The following is a 22,302-nucleotide window of genomic DNA, read 5'->3' on the forward strand; positions in this document are numbered from 1 at the left end:
ATTTACTTCTTTTTCCTCTAGGTTTCTAAATTTATCTGATGTTTTATTCTGCTTATCTGAAGATTTTGTAACATCATTTATATTAACTATTTTTACTTGATGCAGGGCAAACGAAAGCCTCATATCAAATTGGTCCACTTTTCTGATGATGTTATGCATTAGATTTTATACTATAGGAAAAGAAGGCAGTTTTGGTTTTGACTGGATCAAATTGGCTTGGGAACAAGGATTTCTCTCTTCACACTCATCACACAGCATTTTGTGATGTATCCATGTTTACATGCAAGGTAGTTTGAAATGTATAGATCTGTGGTCATTTCATAATAAGTACTCACACAGATAAACTGAATGACTAATAGATTATGAGGATCAAAAAAGCCATCCTAACTACAAAGCAGCCATGCATATCTTATAGCTCTTGAAAGGCTTGTTTTTGACTCAGGTTTTTTTTTTAATTGTTGCATTTTCCTGGTGCATGGTTAGTTTCATATGATTATAAGATTATAAAATATATTTGTATTCATTTGCAGTTGGGTCATTCCAGTATATCCTTCCGATTTTGCTGGAGGAAATTAAGTCTGGTTTTGTTGTTGCAAAGCCCCATTTTGAAGTTGATATTACTTTCAAATGCAGTCTGATAAATTCTGGCTGATTGGAGAGTTAAAAATAATACAGTGGATCCTTTAAAGTTGAAATCTGTCAAACGTGCTCCATAAAGTATTCCTAAATTGCACATTTTATTCTTGTGATCAAATTTACACATTTTGTTTTTTCTGCATGTGATTCCCTGTCACCCAGCAGGGTCTGCTATTCTTGTAAATGCCAGCCATCTGCATTTTAACAAGCACTGCCAGGCCAAAAACTTTTAAAACAAGGGATAAGTAATTATAGCATTTGTTCCTTAGAATGATATGGAATGGGGCACTTGAAATTAGAGTATCTACTATAGCAGGGGTGTCAAATTCATGTCGTTACAGTGGCGTCATGTGACATATCGGGACTCCCCCCCCCCCTTCAATAAACTAGACATGGGCGTGGGCAGCGTGTGATGCATCCAGCCCATGTGCTGGGAGTTTGACAGCCCTGTACTACAACATCTACAACTCTGACTTGCTGCAACCTCTACTTATGTATCACTGGTTCCTTCCTCCATGTTACCTTTTACCCCTTCTCCTGGCTTTGTTTCCCAATTCAATTGTTTTCCACTTTTCATCACAAGATCCTAATCTTCTGCCACATTCTTTCTCTAACATTTATGAACTTCCTTCCTTCCTTCCTTCCTTCCTTCCTTCCTTCCTTCCTTCCTTCCTTCCTTCCTTCCTTCCTTCCTTTCTTCCCTCCCAAGAAAATGGCCTTGATGGATAGGAGAAAGTGTCACTACCAGGCTACAGTCAGATAAAAGGAAACCCTAATCTTGGGCAGAACTGTAACTTGAAAAATGTCTCAGAAAAGACTCTAGTTTTTGCAGAGATAAAGGGAGCGGGGAAGCACAATTAGACTTCCAAGATTCTGTTACTAAAGCAGTTAAAATAAAACTCCTGACTTATATGGCATTGGTTTCTAACCTGAACCACCTTTCTCTTTTCTTTAATGAATACTGATGTCACTTAAAAAAACACCAGTTCCTTTGCTTATAACATTATATTGGAAAAAGTTCTAAAAGAAAGTGAAATATTGTTGAAAGAAACTTACATACATTATTAGCCACTAATCACCACAGGAACTATAAAGGACTAACTTTACCAGGAGTACAGAGAATGTCTTCTTTTAGACTTACAGGTTCTTGCATCTTATGGAACAAATCAGATGGATCCCATTACTTTAACTTCTATTTTCTTGCCTAAGCCTCTTTCCCCTTCTAGTTTCATAAATATGATTGTAACAGGAAGGATTACAGTATTCCCCATGAATAAAGTTATTATTGGACTAATAAGAATGGTTTACTGAAGCGTAGTCTAAGCAACAGAACAGTAGAACAGTAATTTGGATATGAGATACATGTCCATTCGGAAAAGGTCACACTCTCCTTAAGGAACAAACTTGTTGCATGGGTATGATTTTTACCTGGCACTCATCTCAGCTGCATTCAACATATCATTCATCTCAGCTGAAAATTTACGAGTTTAATAATTAAACCATTTTACATACCCAGAAAACTATCCTATAACTTTAAGAAGAATGGTGTTCTATCAATATGGGACAATTGTTCACTGTAGATACGTTGTTAACATCTCTTAGCCATTTGAGGTCTGGATGTTATAGGAAGTTCTAGTTCAGAGCCACCAATGTGAATTTGTTTTAGGCAGCTACTGAAAACTAGCACAAACTCCAGAGCACCAAAATAATCTAGATTTGGTTGCCTTTCATGCTAGGATATTGCAATCTCTTTCAAATTCTTTTTCTTCTTCGATGTCTTGACTGGAATGCATATTGAATATTTAAAGTTCTGAAGACGCACTATGTAATTACTAATTGAGATCAAAGGGAGAGCATCACAGGCAGGCTTTTCAGCTTGTTGCAATCCAGGAACAAGATATAGGAACAAAGATCACTACAAACTATTATACTTACTGCATTTTTGTAGAAAAAATAGAGCACCATGTTGGCAAGTCGGGAATAACACCAGTGGCCATGCACAAGAAGGAGTTTCTCTAAATATCGGAACTTTGGGACTGCAAAGTCACTCGCCATCACAGCCTTCAATGCAAGAACGATTAAAAGTGACATTATTTATGAATGCTTTTTAAACTATAGAAATGACATATCACAGTTTAGATGGCAGTTAGAAAACCACTGATATCACTGTTTAGAATGATAGAAATGAGAGTCAATAGTGTTTATAAAAAGAGAAAATGTCATTTAACTTGCTTATCAATGTTGTCTATTAAGAGATAATTTTACATGAACCTAGAAAGGAATCTGGAGTTAAAGAAGAGAAAAAATTCACTGCGCAAGAGCTTTCTTATTAGCTAGATGAATGTAACTGGTGTAGAAAAGAGATTGCTAAAAACAGATTACTAGATAAATTAGTAAATTACTTTAACAAGTGTGTCTCATCAGTCATGAAGCAGAAAGTAAGACCCCTGAAATTTGCATTGCCTGCTTCAATCAGCCTGTTGCTGCTAACAAACAAGATGAGTATTTTTAGACATACAGAAACATATGGACTTAACTCTGCCCCGCACTTGTCAGTAAACATAAATTACCTGCATGCCTTCTGGACCAGAAATCCCTACACCAATATCAGCCACTTGGATCATACTGACGTCATTAGCCCCATCACCTGGTGACAAATGGAAAACATATTATTTGTCATAAGCTGAAGTAGTGATTATTAAGGACAGGTAACAACACAAAGGACAATCAAGAGAATTGTGAGAGGGATAAGCTATCCATGAAAGAAATGTCTGCAATTTAGACTAACTATAATTTCAAAGCCTAATCTGTCTCATTTATATAGATGGGATTCATGCCAAGTTAAATCATCTTAAAACAATTTATAGTAATTAAATGACTTATAAAATACAGTTTGCACTTGCTCTTCAGAGCAAAATTGTCATCCATTCAAAAGAGAGAATGAATGAACCAACACCCAAACAGTAAATTCCTTGGTAACCTTATTTGCATACAGTGATTGGGCAATTAGAAATATTTTTTTATGAAAAATGACAAATATATGTTCTAAATGCTGGTAAGAAAGGTGATGCTAAATATTGCAAGTTTAGTTGGGATTTACTTTGAAGAAGAAGCAAGTTTAATTCTGGGAACAAAACAAGCTGAGCCTACAGAACAGGACACAGATAAGCTGTTTTTGTTTGTTTGCATGCTTACAATTAATATTGTATCCAATTACCCAGTTACAGAGAAAATGGATGCTTCTCAAGATGTACCTCATACCTACGATTGTGGCCAGGAACACTGAAGTCTAATTTCTAAGGCCTTTCAGAGTCATTCAGAACCCATATAAATTACCTCAGGATTTACTGGAAATAGATTGTCAGATCAGCTGTCCTGTCTTTTCTTGTTGTTCTAAAATGCTGGTCATGACATTATAGTATAGTTATGAAACAATGCATATTCGCTAAACATCTTAGTTTTCTTTGTTTATCATCAAAGAAAAAGATGCATTTGATTTAAGGTGTTTCTGACAGATACCATGCACATACTCTTGCTTTCTGAATCCGGATCTCTGCAAAGCTCTAAACTCTACACCCCACCCCCAAATAATTTCTCCATGGGGAAATGGTCGAAAACCTGTCATTTTCCCTGCCTTTCTCTCTCTCTCTGCAAAGGTCAGATTTGAAAGGGAGTGTCACTGTCATTTAGAAATCCATTTCTATTATTTTCAGATCCCCGCTTATAAAGTGAAAGTGCAGCTTTTGTTAATGGCTGTTGCTAATGACTGTTTTTGTATTTGCTACAAATATTACATAAAAATATCCAGGATATGATATATTCCTCTTTAGTAATCCTTTAATATTACTTTAAACTAGTTGTCCCACAACCAGAACCTCTCCAGATGCATTTTCCTACCTATTCCAGAGTTCTCTTCCAATTATGGCAACATTACTTTTGAATGACAATTTTATGGGAATTTTAGTCTAACATATTTGGAGATATCATGGTGGGAAGGCAGCGTTAGATGACAATTACATATAGGGAAAGGGAAATCATTTAAAAATATTCAGTGCTATACTATACACTGAGATTCCTGCTTCCTGTTCAAATAACAGTCCATATGTACCTAAGAACAATTTTCCATTTTTTCCATGAAAAACAATGCCAAAATCAAATGATTATCTACACTTGAAATTGATGAAACAATTAGTCAGGATTGACAATGTCTATTTCACTCTAAATCCAAATAAATCTGAATATAATCCATTACTTTCCCTTGAGATTTAACAAGGAAATAATGCCTTCTTAGAACAAATTGGGTACTGAGTATACCAAGCATAAGTTTATATCATGCAAATGCTTGGTATAAACTTATTTTTTCCAATTCCAAAAGTGAGCCTGTAGCTGAGGATTACCGGTATTTCTTCTGAACACAGAGCTGGAATGATAAAATAGCAGATGAACTCAAGGAAATGCAATGTTTTGGATTTTTCTTCTACTTGACTAGTTACAAAGGTATGCAAGCAGTAACCTGCAGGACATGAGATGCTGCAATTAGAAATCTACAAAGAAGCCAAAGTTTGAATGCAAACACTTAGAAACTAAGTTAAACGAGTAAGAAGTTGATGTCTATTGAAGTTAAGCATCCATTCCCTTTCTTTGCTATCCACAAATAGGAAGGGGGAGGGGGGGGAGAGAAGAAAGCAAAGACAACAGCAATCCAGCTTCTATTTTACTCCAGTGTTTTTATTGTGCATGCAGAGTCTTTTGTCTCTACCTGAACTGGATGCAAGAAAAGAGTTCAGTTCAGTTCATAAAGCCCCTTCTTCACAACCAGCTGCATTGCAGGAATAATCTGATAACTGACAATGACAATATCTGGATTTAGCCTGAGCACTGATTTCCTTAGTTAATGGTGAACTGATAGATGCTTACTGGGAATGAAGCTTACATAACTATTATCTTTGCACAAATTGCATAGTCCTTCAAGAGATATTTACATCATATACTTTTCTCTCTCTCTTGATAGCTATTTCCAAGAACAAGTGAGCTTAGCTGGGAAATACAGCATAGACCTTATTAGCCATGATAAAAGATTTCACATTTCAGTTGTACATGGTATTATCCATTGAAAGAGAAATAGAGCACCAGTCTTTTGTTATAAAAAGCTTTTTTCATTATAAAAAGCATAAAGCAGCAGACAAATAAACTGCTGCTGGTTTGAGGCTTCTTCAACCTCTTTCTTTCTCTCATAGGTATCCAGTTTCTTCCTTTTATAGCTGCTCTCTACTGCTAGTACAGTCCCTGAGCAGTGAGCAAATTAGCAAGCCCATACCTTCCATGACACTATGACATCTGCCACAGAGGTATAATACCAAAATTTAATTTCTACAAAGAGAAATGAGGATGTTCACACCTCTAACCATTAAACTATGGTGTCCTCAGAACAAATCGGTCAATAGCTATGGAGGATTCAAATAAAACAGTCCTGTGCAATTTAATTTCCTCTGTTTAGTTTCACACACCTGTTATTATTTGATAAAGGTCATTTCTCCTCACAATTCAGAATTATGTGTCTCTCTGTCATCTTTTCCCTATCCCCTTGACCACGGTAAACACACCATTTTTTTCATGTTTTGCACATTTCAAATGGCTTTGAAATATAATTACATTCAAACTTCAGAAATCACATTAAAAAACCTATACCAGTGCAGAAACTTATATTAGACATTAATATATTTTTTACAAATACATTTAAAAATCTAATCATGCAGGGTATCCATTTACATGACCTAAAGAACAAAATGCAAACAATGTAAGCATAAGACTTATGAATATATTGGCTTGAATAAAAAACAGGGCTCGTATCCAAATAAAAGGGAATGTTTGCCCTGATGCTTATGCAAACCAATGCTCATTAAGTCAGGATACTTGCCTATGGCCAAAGTCATTGTCTTGAGTTTATCTCTGATCAGTTTTACAACCATCCCTTTTTGAATGGGAGTAGAACGGCAGCATAACACAGAGCGGCATCTTCTGGCTAATGAAAGAAATTTGTCTTCCAGGCCTTTGTCCAGAGCATAAGCCAGGGTCTTCCCATCTATGACTAAGCCCAGGCCGGGCTGGCTCAGTGATGATGACACAGAGAAGGGGGTAAACTCTCCTTTTGTTTTCTGAAGAAAGTTCTCCATTGTTTCACTGTGAAATTTAGACTCTACACAATTCAAGTGTTGTTCCAGCATCGCAGCACACATTTCCTAAATTAGAAAAACAACAAAAACAATTAGGAAAGTAAATGACAGGAGGGCTGCAGCACTGTTTTTAAAACTATGCTTTCATTTTGTTGAAGACATTAATGTAATTTATAAATTAGAATTAACTAACACAATTTCTAGCACAAAGAAAAGCAGAACTACTTCTTTTTTTCCATTAGTGGAAATTCTTAAATTGTTTCACAAGTGGTATGTACAATGTGTGTATGTGTGTGATAGATTGATAGCTAGATGGATGTTAGGTTTTTCAAACGTGGGTTTGTCTTTGCCTCCTTCCTAGATCTGAGAGAAACTGACTGCCCTTAGGTCACCCAGTTGGCTTTGGGCTTATGTACACAAAATACTCTAGGACTGCTTTTCCCAATTCTATATCCTACAAACATGTTGAATAGCATGGCCATATTAGATGTGCTAACTGAAAATTGTGAAGAAAGTTGATATAGCAATAGTACTTAAGACTTATATACCGCTTCACAATGCTTTACAGTCCTCTCTAAGCAGTTTACAGAGTCAGCATATTTCTCCCAGCAATCTGGGTCCTCATTTTACCAACCTTGGAAGGATGAAAGGCTGAGTCAACCTTGATTTGCTGAGAATTGAGCTGCCAAACTGCTGGCAGCTGGCAATGAGTAAAAGTAGCCTACAATACTGCATTCTAATTAATGTTCCACCATGGCTCTTCACTTAGAGGATACCAGATACGATGGCCACTTTAGCAGTTTTGTTCAAAATTAAAAATAAAAAAGTAATCTTTGGCACAATAATAGACACTGGTCACCCTGTTCATAGTTGCATAATACCAACTAAATCTGCCTACCCCAGTGGTGGGATTCAAATTTTTTTTTTACTACCTGTTCTGTGGGTGTGTCTTGGTGGGCATGGCAGGGGAAGAATACTGTAAAATCTCCATTCCCTCCCGATCAGTTGGGACTTAGAAGACAGCGAATAGATGAGGGCAGGGCCAGTCAGAGGTGGTATTTACCAGTTCTCTGAACTACCCAAAATTTCTGCTACCGGTTCTCCAGAACTGATGAGAACCTGCTGAATACCACTACCCTATCAAACTAAACTATACTAACTAAACCTAGCTGACCAGACACATTTTGCAGCCTAATGAACACTGAGCTGATTTTCTCTCTTCTCATTTTTCTAAAGCAGGCTAGGAAAAAAAAGAATTATATCAATTCTCTCTCTGGTGTCATATAGTGTATACTTGATGAGAATACAGCTGTAGTTGATTTGGTGAATCCCAGTATAACAGGCATGGTTCAGCTTTAAGCATCTTGCAGTATATGGATAACTGTAGGGAGCCGTGGATATGGCCTTGAAGGAATATTCAGAAGCCATTACAGAAACAAGGGGAGAAGCATCTGAAAAAGGAGATATTATTAGGAGGAAGACCATGCTGGCTCCTTCCTGACTCAGTGGGGTATAAAAAGATGGGAAGGTAAAACACAAGCAGAGTTGCAATACAGGCAGATCTCAATTTACAACCACAATTGAGCCCAACCCTTCCGTTGCTAAGCAAGACAATTGTTAGATGATTTTTGCCTCATTTTACAACTTTCTTGCCACAGTTATTAAGTGAATTACTGCAGTTGTTAATTTAGTAACATGGTTGTTAAATGAATCAGGCTTCCCTATTGACTTTGCTTGTCAGAAAGTTGCAAAAGGGAATCATATGGCCCTGGTACAGTGCAACCGTCCTAAATACATGACAGTTGCCAAGCATTTGATTTTGATCATACGTCCACGGAGATGCTGCAATGATTGTAAATGTGAAATATGATCATAAGTCACTTTTTTGGGTGCTGTTGTAACTTTGAACTGTCACCAGATGAATGATTGTAAGTTGAGAGGAACTTGTATTCCGTTAGTTTAAAATATCTCAATAAATTATGCAGTCTTCCTGTTGAGTTGGTTACTTCATCTGATCTATCTCAAATAGTTTGTCATAACATACTATATATTGCTTATAGTTCACCAGGTTAGAATTGCATGATAATGTCTTCATACCACTGAATTGGCATTCAGAGTAATGATCTCTTCATCATGATCCAATAACTTGCAGGCATAAGCAATATTAATGGCAGTTTCTTGTTTATCTCCTGTTAGAACCCATATCTGAAGGCCAGCCTTGCGCAGATTTGTGATGGTTTCTGGGACCCCATCCTGCAAACGGTCTTCAATGCCAGTTGCACCTGGGACATAAGCAAAAGAAAATAGAAATCATGCTTCAAACATATACTTTAAAAAGAAAGACAAAATGCCAGTTGCACAAATGGAAAGAAATCATTTAAAATATCATTTAATCATCACTGTTACAAAGGAGATGGTTTTGCTGCAATTAATGGACATAATGTAATCAGAAACATATCATGTTAGTAATCACGATCTTATAGAAAAGGTGTTTTATAAGGCTTATAAAGCAAAAGACATTAGACATTTGTAAATTTGTAACACAAATTATTTATTGTGGAATCCATCATCTCAGAGGGTGTGGAAACTCTATTGCTGAATTTTAAAGTGAATTTTAGTGTTTTAAATTCATGAGTGTCCTGGGGAGGTGACATTATAAGCATCATGATGATGACATTATATACATTGCATATATTGCGGAACTGGCATGATGATATCATAAGATGTGTAACGTATGAAATATGGCTAGTACTAGACACATATATTCCAGCTGTTTGGGGCAGGACAGTTGATCAACCTGAATCTTTGCAACACTTATACAGCCCAGCTTCTAGTAAATTCTTTTACCTTTATAAAAGCTGCTCTATACTTAGTTAAATTAAGATGGCTTAATTTAAGCATCAGCCTGGTTTCATTAATTCAGCTGAGTACAGCTACATTTTCATTTATCAAAGTTACTATTACGAAGTTATTTCAAATGTCATTTTCTTCTTTATTTTTTTGTAAACGTTAGAAGATTCTAATTGTTTGGTCCAACACAAGTAACAGCTCAACAAGAAATGATATTTTTGACTTTACTGAAACAGCAGAGGGTATGTAAGCGAATAATTAATATATGGCTTAGATGCTAAGATACCTAGCAGATGAAGATTCGTCTCTATACGGCTGGCAGACTGGAACAGCAGCTCCTCACGGTTTTCAATAGAGGCTTCTGCTTCAATGTGACTTTTTAACCAGCAAGAATAGTCCTCCTTGCTCAACACCTTTTGGAAAAATCAAAATCAAAATGCAAACATTTACAGAATGTATAGATCTTAAGCCAATCTAAAGCAAACACTATCAACCATTTCCTAGTGTTCTTTTGGATTGTGACCATAAATCCATTCCCTCCCCCCCCCCCCCGGCCGCCAGTAAAAAAAGTACCCTAAAATATACACTTCAGGATTTTTTTCCCCGAATCAAATGCTATCCAGATGTCTTGGACTTGATCTCAAAAAGTCTTTAAGCATTGGCCAAGCCATCTGGGATACAGGGCAACAGGGTGGAAAAATTTACATTAAGAAGGAGTGGCCAGATTTGGGGCTTACTTTCTTTGCAATGCACAATGTCCTCAAACCATCAGCAGCATACAGGTTAAGAAACCTTTGAGTTTTGCTTCGGATTTTCTTTTGATGCCTGTTTCGAGTGTCATCTGGAAATAACAAAAGAACAGTTAAAATTAGTACTAATCTAGTCGTTTTAAAATGACTAGTCTCTTCCCTTTGGTTTTCAGAATTGCTAACTCCTTCTATGAAGTCCCAGGTTTATATTGTTCAAAGGAATTATTTTAAGTATATGGCATAGCTTTTTTCTGAAATTTTCTATGACATTTTTATTATGTACCATTCAGCTGGTCAGATTAATGTAAAATTAGGAGAGCACCATATTTGTCATCCAGAGGTTTATATACACTGTCAAAGCATACAGAGTGAAGGCTTACTAGTTGTGATTAATTGCAATAGCTGCCTTTTTGGAAATGTAATACTTATGTTGAAAACAAGTTTTAAAACTCCAGGTGAGAAACTTATAGACTGTGAGTTCTAGACCTACCTTAGGAACAAAGCTAGGTGAATAATTTTGGGCCAGTCACTCTTTCTCAGTCCCAGGAAAAAGAAAGAGGAAAATCACTTTTGAAATCTTGCCAAGAATATAGAAGGAACCTGTGCAGGTAATTGCTAGGAATCAGTCTTAACTTGACGATACAGAAGAAACCCTTGATTATGTTTTCATTTTTTTAAAAAAATGGGTTCTTTCTATCAAGCAAAAAAAAATAAAATAAGTAAAAGTCATTTTAATAAACTTTTAAGAACACCATCTAGTATAACACTGAAAAATGTTAAGGTCTATGCCAGCTAAAATATTAAGTGTTAATATGATAAATGCACAGGGGTGCCCAATAAATCTTTCAAACACTCCTTCATGATAAGCTTTAATTATTGAGCTGTTTTGCACGAGCAAAACTCTCATGGTCAGAAAAACAAGCATCCAGACAGATGTTTTCACACAGAATACAAATAGCCTCATCAGAAAAGTTTACTTCAACTGGATTTCTTAATCCTGTAACTTTTTTCTAGTTTGGTTTCTAAAAGGCAAAAAAGGTTCATGCTTCTTCCTTTGACATTTCATTACAGAAAATCTTTGAAGTAATTTTCTCTAGCTTTTCCATAAATATTAAAGTAATTATGGCAAGATATTTATGCTGAAACAAACATCTGTCAAAAATTGAAGATTAAATTTCATGCAAACATACCATGCAAATTTGTCACAGGAAACAATCCAATCTGACTACCAAATCTAAAAAGTTGTTTTTATTTCAGTGTCTTGTTTCATTAGCAACAGAAAAGCCCATAGAATATATTTTATTCATTAATAGTAATTTGCAATTAATTGTAAAATTGCAAAAGATGCTATCATGTTTCGCATAGTCGCCTACAATTGTGAAAGCTGTAAAAACTAGATGGGAGGAAAATCGACTCATTCAAACTGTTGTGTTGGAGACGGAAATCTTGATATTTGCAGGGTAATTGTTTTTTAAAAAATTCAATTTGAACAAAATTAATGTGAAGTGGATGTGCTCCAAAACAAGTGCAGACCTCTAGCAATAAATTTGTATTCAACAGTGTGCCTCACTGCCCCAATTTTGTAGAAAATAAATATGTTGTCCAACAATGGAAGAGTAGATTGTAAAAAGGTTGGAACTGGCAGAAATGACACAAATGACCTGTTTGATCAGGATGAAAACTGCTATGGCATTTTTAAAAGGCTGCAAAACTGGATTTTTGTTAAAAGAAAAAAAAGTGAAATGATAATTTATGAATTTAATGATGAGAATTAAATAGATGAGAATTAAATAATGGGTTGAAGGAATTTCTGGAGTAATTAAGAGGAAGGAAATAGAAAAATATTATATTTCATAATCAATCCTTCCTTCTTCTCTCCCTCCTATCATATCCTATCCTATCTGACTCTACCCTACCCTATACTATACTATCCTTCTTTCATCCCTTCTTTCATCTTTCTCTGTTCTATTTTTTCCCTTTGGATTTGACTTTTACTGTATGTAAAATTCTTAATAAATATAAATAAATAACAATAAAGAAAATAAACATGGTGGGTATAGAAATAGTCTAGAGGATAATGGCAGGAAATCTCATTAGCATGGATTCAGGTAAATAGTACTTTGTGATTGGCTATGCCATATCACTTGGCCATTTCAAATATCTCTTTGTCCCAGAATCTCTGTTTATCTCTAGAGTAACCTTGTGTAGGTGTTCAAGAATGAAAATTAAAAGCAGCTTCCTAATATCTGGAAGAGAAGTAAGGACTATCTCCTTATATTTCTGCACAAGTGGATTCCCCAGTAACTTTTCCATAATGTACTGAAAGAATAAAGTATGAATTTAAGTACATTTTCCTTATAATTTAAAGCCTTATCAGTTTAGGAAGGTCAGAGTAAGGGCAAGCTGAAATACTGGAAGAAGTTATGCTAGCTTCAGTAGTCCAGTAAAAATATGCCCACACGCATTCTTTAGATGTCTGTGCACAACTATGAGTAACATTTAAACCAAATGAAAAATGAACCCTGGATATGATCCAAAATTTAATTTTCAAAACCTTTCTCAAGAATTCTCAACATGGAATTAGGAGATTCTTAACACAATGACACACTTGAAGATTCAAATAATTCTTCCTAATGCTAACATTAGGAAGGAGAAGACTATTATGCTTTACTGTAATCACATGAACAAACTAGTTCCAAAGAGGGTTTATCATAAGTAAATAGCAAAATTCTACTGGCTTAAGTTCAGTTAAAACTAGTGGTGGCTCTGAATATTAGCTGTAATTAAGTTATTTCCAGCAGTAGCCTTGTTCTGGCATTTATTTCAAGAACTCAACGTGTACAAAGAACAAGACCACACATCAAGATTTCCACTGCTTCTCTCCAACCTCCTGGAACAGAAATACAACTGTCAAGCGCAATCTATGTGCTAACTTTATTAAGGACCCAGTTTATGAGAAGCAGGGCTGTTGGCATGGCTTCATTTTTACGTCAGGTTTAAGCTCTCCACACTTTCATGTGAATGTCCAACAGATTTAAGAGCCAGGATCAACTTTAAAAGCATGGTGATCTGTGAATGAAAGGTGTTGTCTGAATTAACTAGGATGAAATACACAGCTACAAAATGAAGGAAGACTCAAGAGCTACAATGAAAAATATATAGTGCTCCCGGAATTAAAATATATGGACAGAAAATACCTAGTAATAAAATATATTGAGTGCATGGACAGGTGGATGACTGTAGGGGTTGGCCAAAACATGCATTATGATGCTAATTTTACCACTTTGTGATATGTATGTTGTGCAAATATGTAGGGGAGAGCATGTGTTGCAATATTATAGTGCACATTTTGTTCCTTTGGTGAAACATTTGATTTTGGTCTGCATAGGAAAATGCATATAAGTGAAATCCACGTTCTTTTTTACTTCCCGTTGGATATTTCTTTTGAAGAGCTCATAAAAGAAACTGCAATTAATGTAATTTCTGACCATTTACAAAGCTCTTCTACCTCCCCAAGTCTGCCAGCACTAGGGCAGGATGAGTCATTCTTAGATTATTGTATATTTCACTCTAAAAATAGTTTTTACCTGATGAACAGGGCAGAAGGAGGTCCATGATTACAGAATCTGCTCCTTTAGTGTAAACATTTATTTCATTTGTAAGAGGGTGTCTGACAACTACTGACATTCTTTTCCGGATGGAGTCAAATCCCAGGATGTGTAGAACTTCAAAGGTGAGTCTTCCCAGGTGAGGTAGCTCGATTGATACTTGGTCAGGCAGCCTGCCAACTAAAGCACACTCGTATGCCCTGGATGCATAGACAAGGGCAGCTTCATCAGGGCTCTCAGCTTCATAGCGCAGTTCTCCCTCTTCCACCCCAGTTTCTGAGGTCCAGGTGGCTTGTTGGGAACTGTAGCCATTGTTATTCAGCTGGGAAGAGTTGGAGACCTTTTCTAGTTTTAATAAAGTGCATTCTGCAGATCCTGGGGAAAGAACACCTGAGCTACCCCGTTGGCTTGATTTGCTGACAGTCAGGCTTGAAGAGCTACTACTGTTTGAACCAGAGGTCAGTCGGCTGGGGGTGAATCTCCGAATAAAATCTTCAATTGTCTTTACTGGAGATTTCATTTCAAATCTGACTCTGACCTTCAAGAAAGAAGACAAATAAGTGATATGAGATATTTTTGGTTTCTTTGTTTATGGTTGTGCTCACATTTAACCTGTTGGTTTTAAACAGAGTGAGCAGAAAAAATGAAAAAAAACATTCAGAGTCTATAACATATCAAGATTTAACAGCAAAATAACAATAGCTTGCATATCCAATTTTGGGTTTATCTTCTTTCCTTTCTTAGTGTTTTTTGCATTAAATTAAACAGGTCTGAGTGGGGAACACAAATAGATGGTGGAATAAGAAGCAAGATAAAACCATACCATATGTTCTCCTTCACACACGTACTAAGGCACAAGTGAAATAAATAAGGTTACAATAAACTAACTCTGGGATTTACTATTTCAAACAACTATAATTTATTCAACGCCTGATGCTCACCCATCAAATGATGCCAAGCACAAACTATTTTATGTCAGATGTGACTCTAACAACAGAATGAATGTTTACAAATATTTTCTTCAGTTCAGAGAAGATGCTTAACAGTTCACAACTAGGGAACTGGAACAGAACAAAGTTTGTTAGAGAGGATGAATCCCCTAAATCCAGAGTAACACATACTGATGTAACTTATACACTGATATTCAATGAGAATTTTCAAATATAACTTTGTGTGGAAAATAAATGGAGGATTAACTTCTTGGTTTATTTTTTCTTCACTGGTTCACATTTAACAGATTAACAGCTGAACCAGATCAATAAAAAGAAAAATTCTGTAACTGATTATTATTTCCCTAAAATATCCTTTGGAATTCATGTTCTTGGGTCCAAATACCGTATATACTCAAGTATAGGCCGACCCGAATATAAGCCGAGGCACCTAATTTTACCACAAAAAAACTGGAAAAGTTATTGACTCGAGTATAAGCCTAGGGTGGGAAATGCAGCAGCTACCGGTAAATTTCAAAAATAAAAATAGATACCAATAATGTTTTTGAATATTTATTTCAAAGAAAAACAGTAAACTAGCGGTGTATTCAATGAAATACTTCACTCACCTCATGATGCTGATGTCCCGCTGTGATGATGATGTCCCGTGCAGCCGCGGGAGTGATGTCCCGCCTCCTATGACACACGGCACAGTGATTCCTATCATTGGATCACTGTACCAGAGGAGGTGGGACATCGCTATGTGGCTGCTTGCCATAACAAGGAGGAGGTGGGACATCGTTGCAGAGCGGCAGGAGGGGGAGGAAGGGGAATCGTAAGACAGCCCTGCATTACATTAGAACGTGAGGAGGGGGGATGGTGCAGTGCGCGCTGCGTGGCAAACTGACACAGAGGGAGGGGAAACTCACAGGGGCACTGGGCCATTCACGAGTGTCACCCAGCGGCATGGCCCCGCCCTTTTTTCTCCTCCATTTCGGGCAAATTTTTCACTGACTCGAGTATAAGCCGAGGCGGCTTTTTTCAGCCCAAAAAGTGGGCTGAAAAACTAGGCTTATACTCGAGTATATACAGTATATACTTACATTTCTAAAAAAACTTCTACTTGCAAAAGATTAATAAAATAAAACAAATAAAATGAACACAAAACAATAACGAAGCAAGAGTTTTTTTCAGAATGCATATGGGATAGAGCAACAATAGGGAATTCATAATTCTGTTGTGATTATAGTACGAAGATTAATTGCTCCCCACATCAGTCTTTCTGTATCTTTCCTTGCTCTGTTTGCTTTGGATTTGTTTGGAGCCTTTCATGGATTGTACTTTTACATTCATAATAAAATGGGTTGCAAATAAAAGCTCTCTCTCTCCTGTCTGTATAAAATTCTCCTGATGTGGTCTGGAAATAACAACATCAGGAAAAACATTTGCTTCAAATGTCTCTGGTTTTGAGCATTACAACTTAAAAAGAATATCAACAAAAGGAAATGTATTCAAAAGAGAGTAATTAATATGATTGATGCTAGGAAACAGAATTCTAAAAAGAAGAATGAAGGAGCTTAAGGCAATATGGAAGCTCCCTTCAAAGAACCATTATAGATAATTTCCTTACTATTGTTCCAGGACTTAGGAATTGAATCTATGCATCTCTTCATATATATATGAAGAGTTTTCCTAACATTCAGTCTAAGAATACAAGCTCTTTGACAGTGGAACAATTCTTTATATCATTCTCTGGAGATAGGTATGCTTTTGGATTGACTGAGGAGTTTAAATAGATGTTGTATAATTATCTTTATGATTTGTAAGCCATTCAGAGTTGCCTTATAAGTGAGAGACAGTGGTGGGATTCAATTTTTTTTATTGCCAGTTCTGTAGGCTTGGTGGCGTGTAAAATCTCCATTCTCACCCGACTCCAGGGGAAGGTTACTGCAAAATCTTCATTCTCTCTTGATCAGCTGGGACTCGGGAGGCAGAGAATAGATGGGGGTGGGACCAGTCACAGGTGATATTTACTGGTTCTCCGAACTACTCAAAATTTCCGCTATTGGTTCTACAGAACTGGTGAGAACCTGCTGAATCCTATCTCTGGTGAACCAGGCAGTTTGTTATATAGGGCAGGAAGGAGAGTGGAAGTAATGATAAAAATAATTTATTTTTTTCTATGTATAAGACTTGAAACACAGCATTCATGGGAATATTTTTAATATGGCTTATTCACTTTTCTTCAATAGTAGTTAATTATCAGAACTTCTTGTGAACTTGTCTACTTGACTCCAATCCTGCCTGTTGGGTGAAGGTTGATATACTGAATTGAATGATTTCTGAAATCCTTTAACTCGTATGATTTTAACTTAAGTTGTTGCAATCAAATTAATGAGGTGAACAATCTTTTCTGCATACACTTCAAAAGAAGTATCATGGAAACAATAGGCCATTATAAAAATTTCTGGAAAGCATATATAGGGTGTGGTTTTATAATAATTTAGGAATAACTCTAGCTAAATTAAGATTTACTCCTAATTTAGGATATAGAGTCATGTTGCATATATAATCAGTTCCAATAAAGGATAATATTTGTAACTCAGGATTGAAATGAGGAGTTCTTGGTGTTCTCTGAGCTTGGTTGTTTTCTTGCAGATATTTCATTACCCAAACTACTGTATTTTTCAGAGTATAAGACACTCTGAAGTATAAGACGCACCTACATTTTGGGGAGGAAAACAAGAGAAAAAAAATCTGCCTCTGCCTCCCAGCAATTGCCTCCTTGCACCAAACAGTAAACAGTACAGAAGATATACACTGTTTGCGGTGTTACATTTCAGACTATACTTGTACAGATGCTGTTAAAATTGATGTGGTTTTCTGGAAGTATACATTATTCTCTGCTATTTAAAAGAAGATACAATAGCACTGGGCCCCTTCAGATCAAGCATTTATTTTAAAAAGCTTCTTCATTTGGTTAAGTTGTCTAGAACAATAATAAAGCAGTATTAAAACAATAAGTTTAATAATTTGAACATTCCATAGGCATTTATAGTTATCGACTTACTTCCTTGCAGCAAACAGCCTGTTTCAGTTTAGTCTGATTAGAAGAAAAAAAAATCTGCCTCTGCCTCCCAACAATTTGCCTCATTGCAGCAAACATCAAGTTTCACTTTCAATTTCAGCTTAAGCATGTGGCTCCCGGTGATCAGTTGTTTCAGGCTGCAGGGATTGCCATAGCCTATTGCCGCCTCCGCAAGCCCCATTTTCTCGATTGCTGCAAGGAGGTAAATTACTGGGAGGCAGAGGCCAAAGGGTGGGGCTACATTTGGTGTATGAGACACACTCAAATTTTCATACTCTTTTTGGCGGGGTGGTGTGTCTTATACTCCCAAAAATATTGTAATTGAATTCTGGTAAGGAGTGGGGTTGGCTCTCAGTTTATATTCTAGTGGCTTGCTAATCAACACCTAGCTGAGCATAGGCCACCGGTAAGTTCAATATTAACATCAGACCAACAAGTAATCAAGTAAACGATACCTCAATCAAGTAACTGCCAAATATGGCAACAGTAAACAACCCAAACAAAACATTCTACCAACACCCCACCAACACTGATAGTGCAAGCCACTAGAACATAAACTGAGAGCAAACTCCACTTCTTACTAGCACTGAAGATGTTATCAAGTTTGTATAATGAAATGTCTGCAAGAAAACAACCAAGCTCAGAGAGCACCAAGGACTCCTCATAATAATCAGTTCAACAGCAGGTCAAACTTACCTTTTGTCGTGGTTGATTTGGAGATGTAACCACCACTGTATTGCAGATTGTCAAAGCTATGAAAAAGTCAAAGATGTCTGAAAGTTCAGGGGACAGTTGGGATAATGGTTGATCGTGATTTTGCAGGTACTTTGCACATTCTTTTACTTTTTGTAGCAAATTAGGATCAGGCGTGATATCTTTTTCCTGGAATGAAAAAAAGGGCAGAGTGAACAATTTGCATGTTGCTGGTTGTCTGCTATACCTTCCCAAATCTCTAGAATGTGCTTTGTTTTGCAAATGGGCTCTAACTTCAATAATCCCATTTGTCTTTGAGCAAATCCTTTCTTTCTTATCCAGAGGATGTTCTGATCCAACTTCTGTCTTAATACTTAAGGGTTATTGGTTTTTTTGGTTGTCCATTGAAAGGATAATTTTTATATGGGTACAAAATCAATTTTAAGCAACATAAACTACTCCTTATGATTTCACTTCTACGAAACAAACTAATATTTATTCATTGGAAATCTCTTTCAGTGCAATTGACTATAGGCATGCAACTTGGTTTATAAACTAAACTGTTCCTGTTGTGCAGCTTATCGTATTGGCAATGGGGTGTGTGTGGGACCATGTGCATGCATGAATTCATATATTAATTAAATTTGTTTGACGCCTATCTCACTCCAAGGCAACTTTCAACATCAAAGATTAGGAAAAGTTAAAAAAAATGTGCACTTCGGTGAATGGTTAAAGGATCTTAGAATGTTTAACTTACAAAACAGATGATTAAAAGGATATGATAGTAGTCTTCAAATATTTGATGGGTTGTCAAACATAAGAAGAAAATCAGTTATTCTCTATTGCCCAGAGGACAGGACTAGATAGAATCAATGGCTTAAAATGACAAAGATGTTCAGTTTGGACTGTCACATACATAAAATGGTGAATTCTTTATTAAAGGTCTCGAAACAGTCTCTGGCTGGAATAGATGAATTCCAACAGTCTATGTTATTTGATTGAAATAAATTAATTTGACATAAGAACACAAAAAATCCAATAATTACAGGTCACCCTTTTTCTACAATTTTATTAAAGATTTTTTTTTAAAAAGATAGAAGACTAATACTAACATAAATAAGACAAAGAAATGAAAGAGAAAGTAAAAAAAATGCAAGAAATGAAAACAAGTAAAACAGAAAAAAGGATAAAAGGTAGAAGTAGTTTTATACCCATTATAAATACAATTATAAATTTATCTCTTACTGTATGGTTACAATATAACTCTCTTCTTTCTATAATCTATTCTATCTAATCATCAAAATCATAAATTCATTTTTTTTCTTGTTTCACTGAAAGGACTATATGAGGTTAAAGCACACCCTTTATTAAATTGGGATCTAGGAGTGCTACTGCTTTCTATAAGAGAAAATTAATCAATGCAACTGGTTGACCAAGGTCAACTGGAAGTCTTATATGTAAAATCAATGTAGGAAGAAGTAGTTATGTGGTCCATGAGTTCAATTCAATTCAATTCAATTTAATGGATTTGTATGCCACCCAATCCCGAAGGACTCGGGGCGGCTTACATAAAAAACAAGTTAAAAATATTAAAAGGATTTAAAAATACAAAGACAAACAGTTAAAAGAACACAACATACACTCAATCTTAGTGGGGCTGGAACTCAATCAAGGATCAACAGCCCCAGGCCTGCCGGAACAGCCAGGTCTTAGTAGACTTCCGGAAGGCCAAGAGAGTGGGAAGGGTCCGGATCTCAGGGGGTAGATCGTTCCACAGGGCCGGGGCAGCTACAGAAAAGGCTCTCCCCCGAGGAGCCACCAGACGACATTGTGTAGTCGACGGCACCCGGAGAAGTCCCACTCTGTGAGATCTTATCGGACGCTGGGAGGTATGTGGCAGGAGGCGGTCATGGAGATATCCAGGTCCTAAGCCATGTAGGGCTTTAAAGGTGATAACCAGCACCTTGAAGTGCGTTCGGAGACCAATAGGGAGCCAGTGCAGCTCACGGAGGATAGGTGTAACATGGGTGTATCTTGGTACACCCAGTATCGCTCGCGCGGCTGCATTCTGGACTAATTGTAGTCTCCGAACACTTTTCAAGGGCAGCCCCATGTAGAGCGCGTTACAGTAGTAGAGTCTTGAGGTGACGAGGGTGTGAGTGACTATTTAGAGTGCCTCCCGGTCCAGGTAGGGCCACAACTGGTGCACCAGGCGAACCTGGGCAAAAGCTCCCCTGGTCACAGCTGACAAATGGTGTTCTAGTGTCAGCTGTGGATCCAGGAGAACACCCAAGTTGCAGGCCCTCTCTGAGGGATGTAAGATTTCACCCCCCAGATTTAGAGATGGAATATCTGGACTATCTTTGGGGGGCAGCATCCATAGCCACTCGGTCTTGTCAGGATTGAGTGCAAGCTTGTTCATTCCCATCCAGACCCTGACAGCTTCCAGGCACTGGGACATCACTTCCACCGCTTCACTGAGTTGGCATGGGGTGGACAGATACAACTGGGTATCGTCCGCATACTGGTGGTATTTAATCCCGTACCGGCGAATGATCTCCCCCAGCGGCTTCATGTAGATATTAAATAGGAGGGGGGACAGGACCGAGCCCTGCAGCACCCCATATTTAAGGGGCCTAGGGGTCGATCTCTGTCCTCCGACCAACACCGACTGCGACCTGCCAGAGAGGTAAGAGGAGAACCACCGTAAAACGGTGCCTTTCACTCCCACCTCTTCCAGCTGCCGCAGAAGGATACCATGGTCGATGGTATTGAAGGCTGCTGAGAGGTCAAGGAGCACCAGGATAGAGGAATGTCCACTATCCCTGGCTCGCCAGAGATCATCAGTCAAAGCGGTTTCGGTGCAGTAACCAGGCCTGAAACCAGACTGAAAGGGATCCAGATAATCCGCTTCATCCAAGGTCCGTCGGAGTTGGAAGGCCACCACCTTCTCAACAACCTTCCCTAAGAAAGGGAGGTTGGAGACTGGACGATAGTTTTTAAGGACAGCTTGGTCCAGAGACGGCTTCTTAAGGAGGGGTCTCACCTCCACTTCCTTCAAAGGTTGCGGGAAAGACCCCTCCTGAAGAGAGGTGTTCACAATCCTCTGGATCCAGCCTCGTGTCACCTCCCTGCTGGTCGAAACCAACCAGGAGGGACACGGGTCCAGTAAACAGGTGGTGGCACTCATCGCTCCCATGGCCTTGTCCACTTCCTCAGGAGTGACAAGCTGGAACTCACTCCACAAAATTTGATCAAGGCCCTCCCTCGGCATCTCTGCTGGCACTGTCCAAGTGGAGTCTAGGTCCGTCCGAATCTGAGTGACTTTGTCCGATAGAAACTGAACAAATTCCTCAGCTCTTCCCTGTAAGGGTTCACTCACATCCCTCCCTTTCAGGAGGGAGCGGGTTATCCTAAACAGGGCGGCCAGGGGAGATTCTGAGGACGCAATAAGAGCGGAAAAATGAGCACATTTTGCCACCCGTATCGCCACTAAATAAGTCCTGATAAAGGCTCTTAGTAGTGTTCGGTCAGATTCGGAGTTACTAGCCCTCCAGCGTTGCTCTAGGTGTCTCT

The 22,302-nt window shown here is 37.6% G+C and overlaps 1 protein-coding gene across 1 annotated transcript in view; it reads right to left on the reverse strand.

Annotated features, from left to right (window-relative positions):
* ATP10A (ATPase phospholipid transporting 10A (putative)) overlaps positions 1–22,302 on the reverse strand; it is a 154,590-nt gene that overhangs the window by 12,711 nt on the left and 119,577 nt on the right. The window contains exons 9-16 of the mRNA XM_014071760.2: positions 18,730–18,915; positions 13,996–14,554; positions 10,397–10,500; positions 9,946–10,072; positions 8,907–9,091; positions 6,554–6,875; positions 3,207–3,283; positions 2,572–2,697 (exon numbers count right to left, since the gene is read on the reverse strand). Coding sequence (XP_013927235.2) covers positions 2,572–2,697; positions 3,207–3,283; positions 6,554–6,875; positions 8,907–9,091; positions 9,946–10,072; positions 10,397–10,500; positions 13,996–14,554; positions 18,730–18,915 — 1,686 coding nt within the window. The remainder of the gene's footprint in view (positions 1–2,571; positions 2,698–3,206; positions 3,284–6,553; positions 6,876–8,906; positions 9,092–9,945; positions 10,073–10,396; positions 10,501–13,995; positions 14,555–18,729; positions 18,916–22,302) is intronic.

This window comes from Thamnophis sirtalis, unplaced genomic scaffold (assembly GCF_051295495.1).
Source record: "Thamnophis sirtalis isolate CommonGarterSnake01/CBP01778 unplaced genomic scaffold, rThaSir2_p1.2 scaffold_12, whole genome shotgun sequence".
NCBI lineage: Eukaryota > Metazoa > Chordata > Lepidosauria > Squamata > Natricidae > Thamnophis > Thamnophis sirtalis.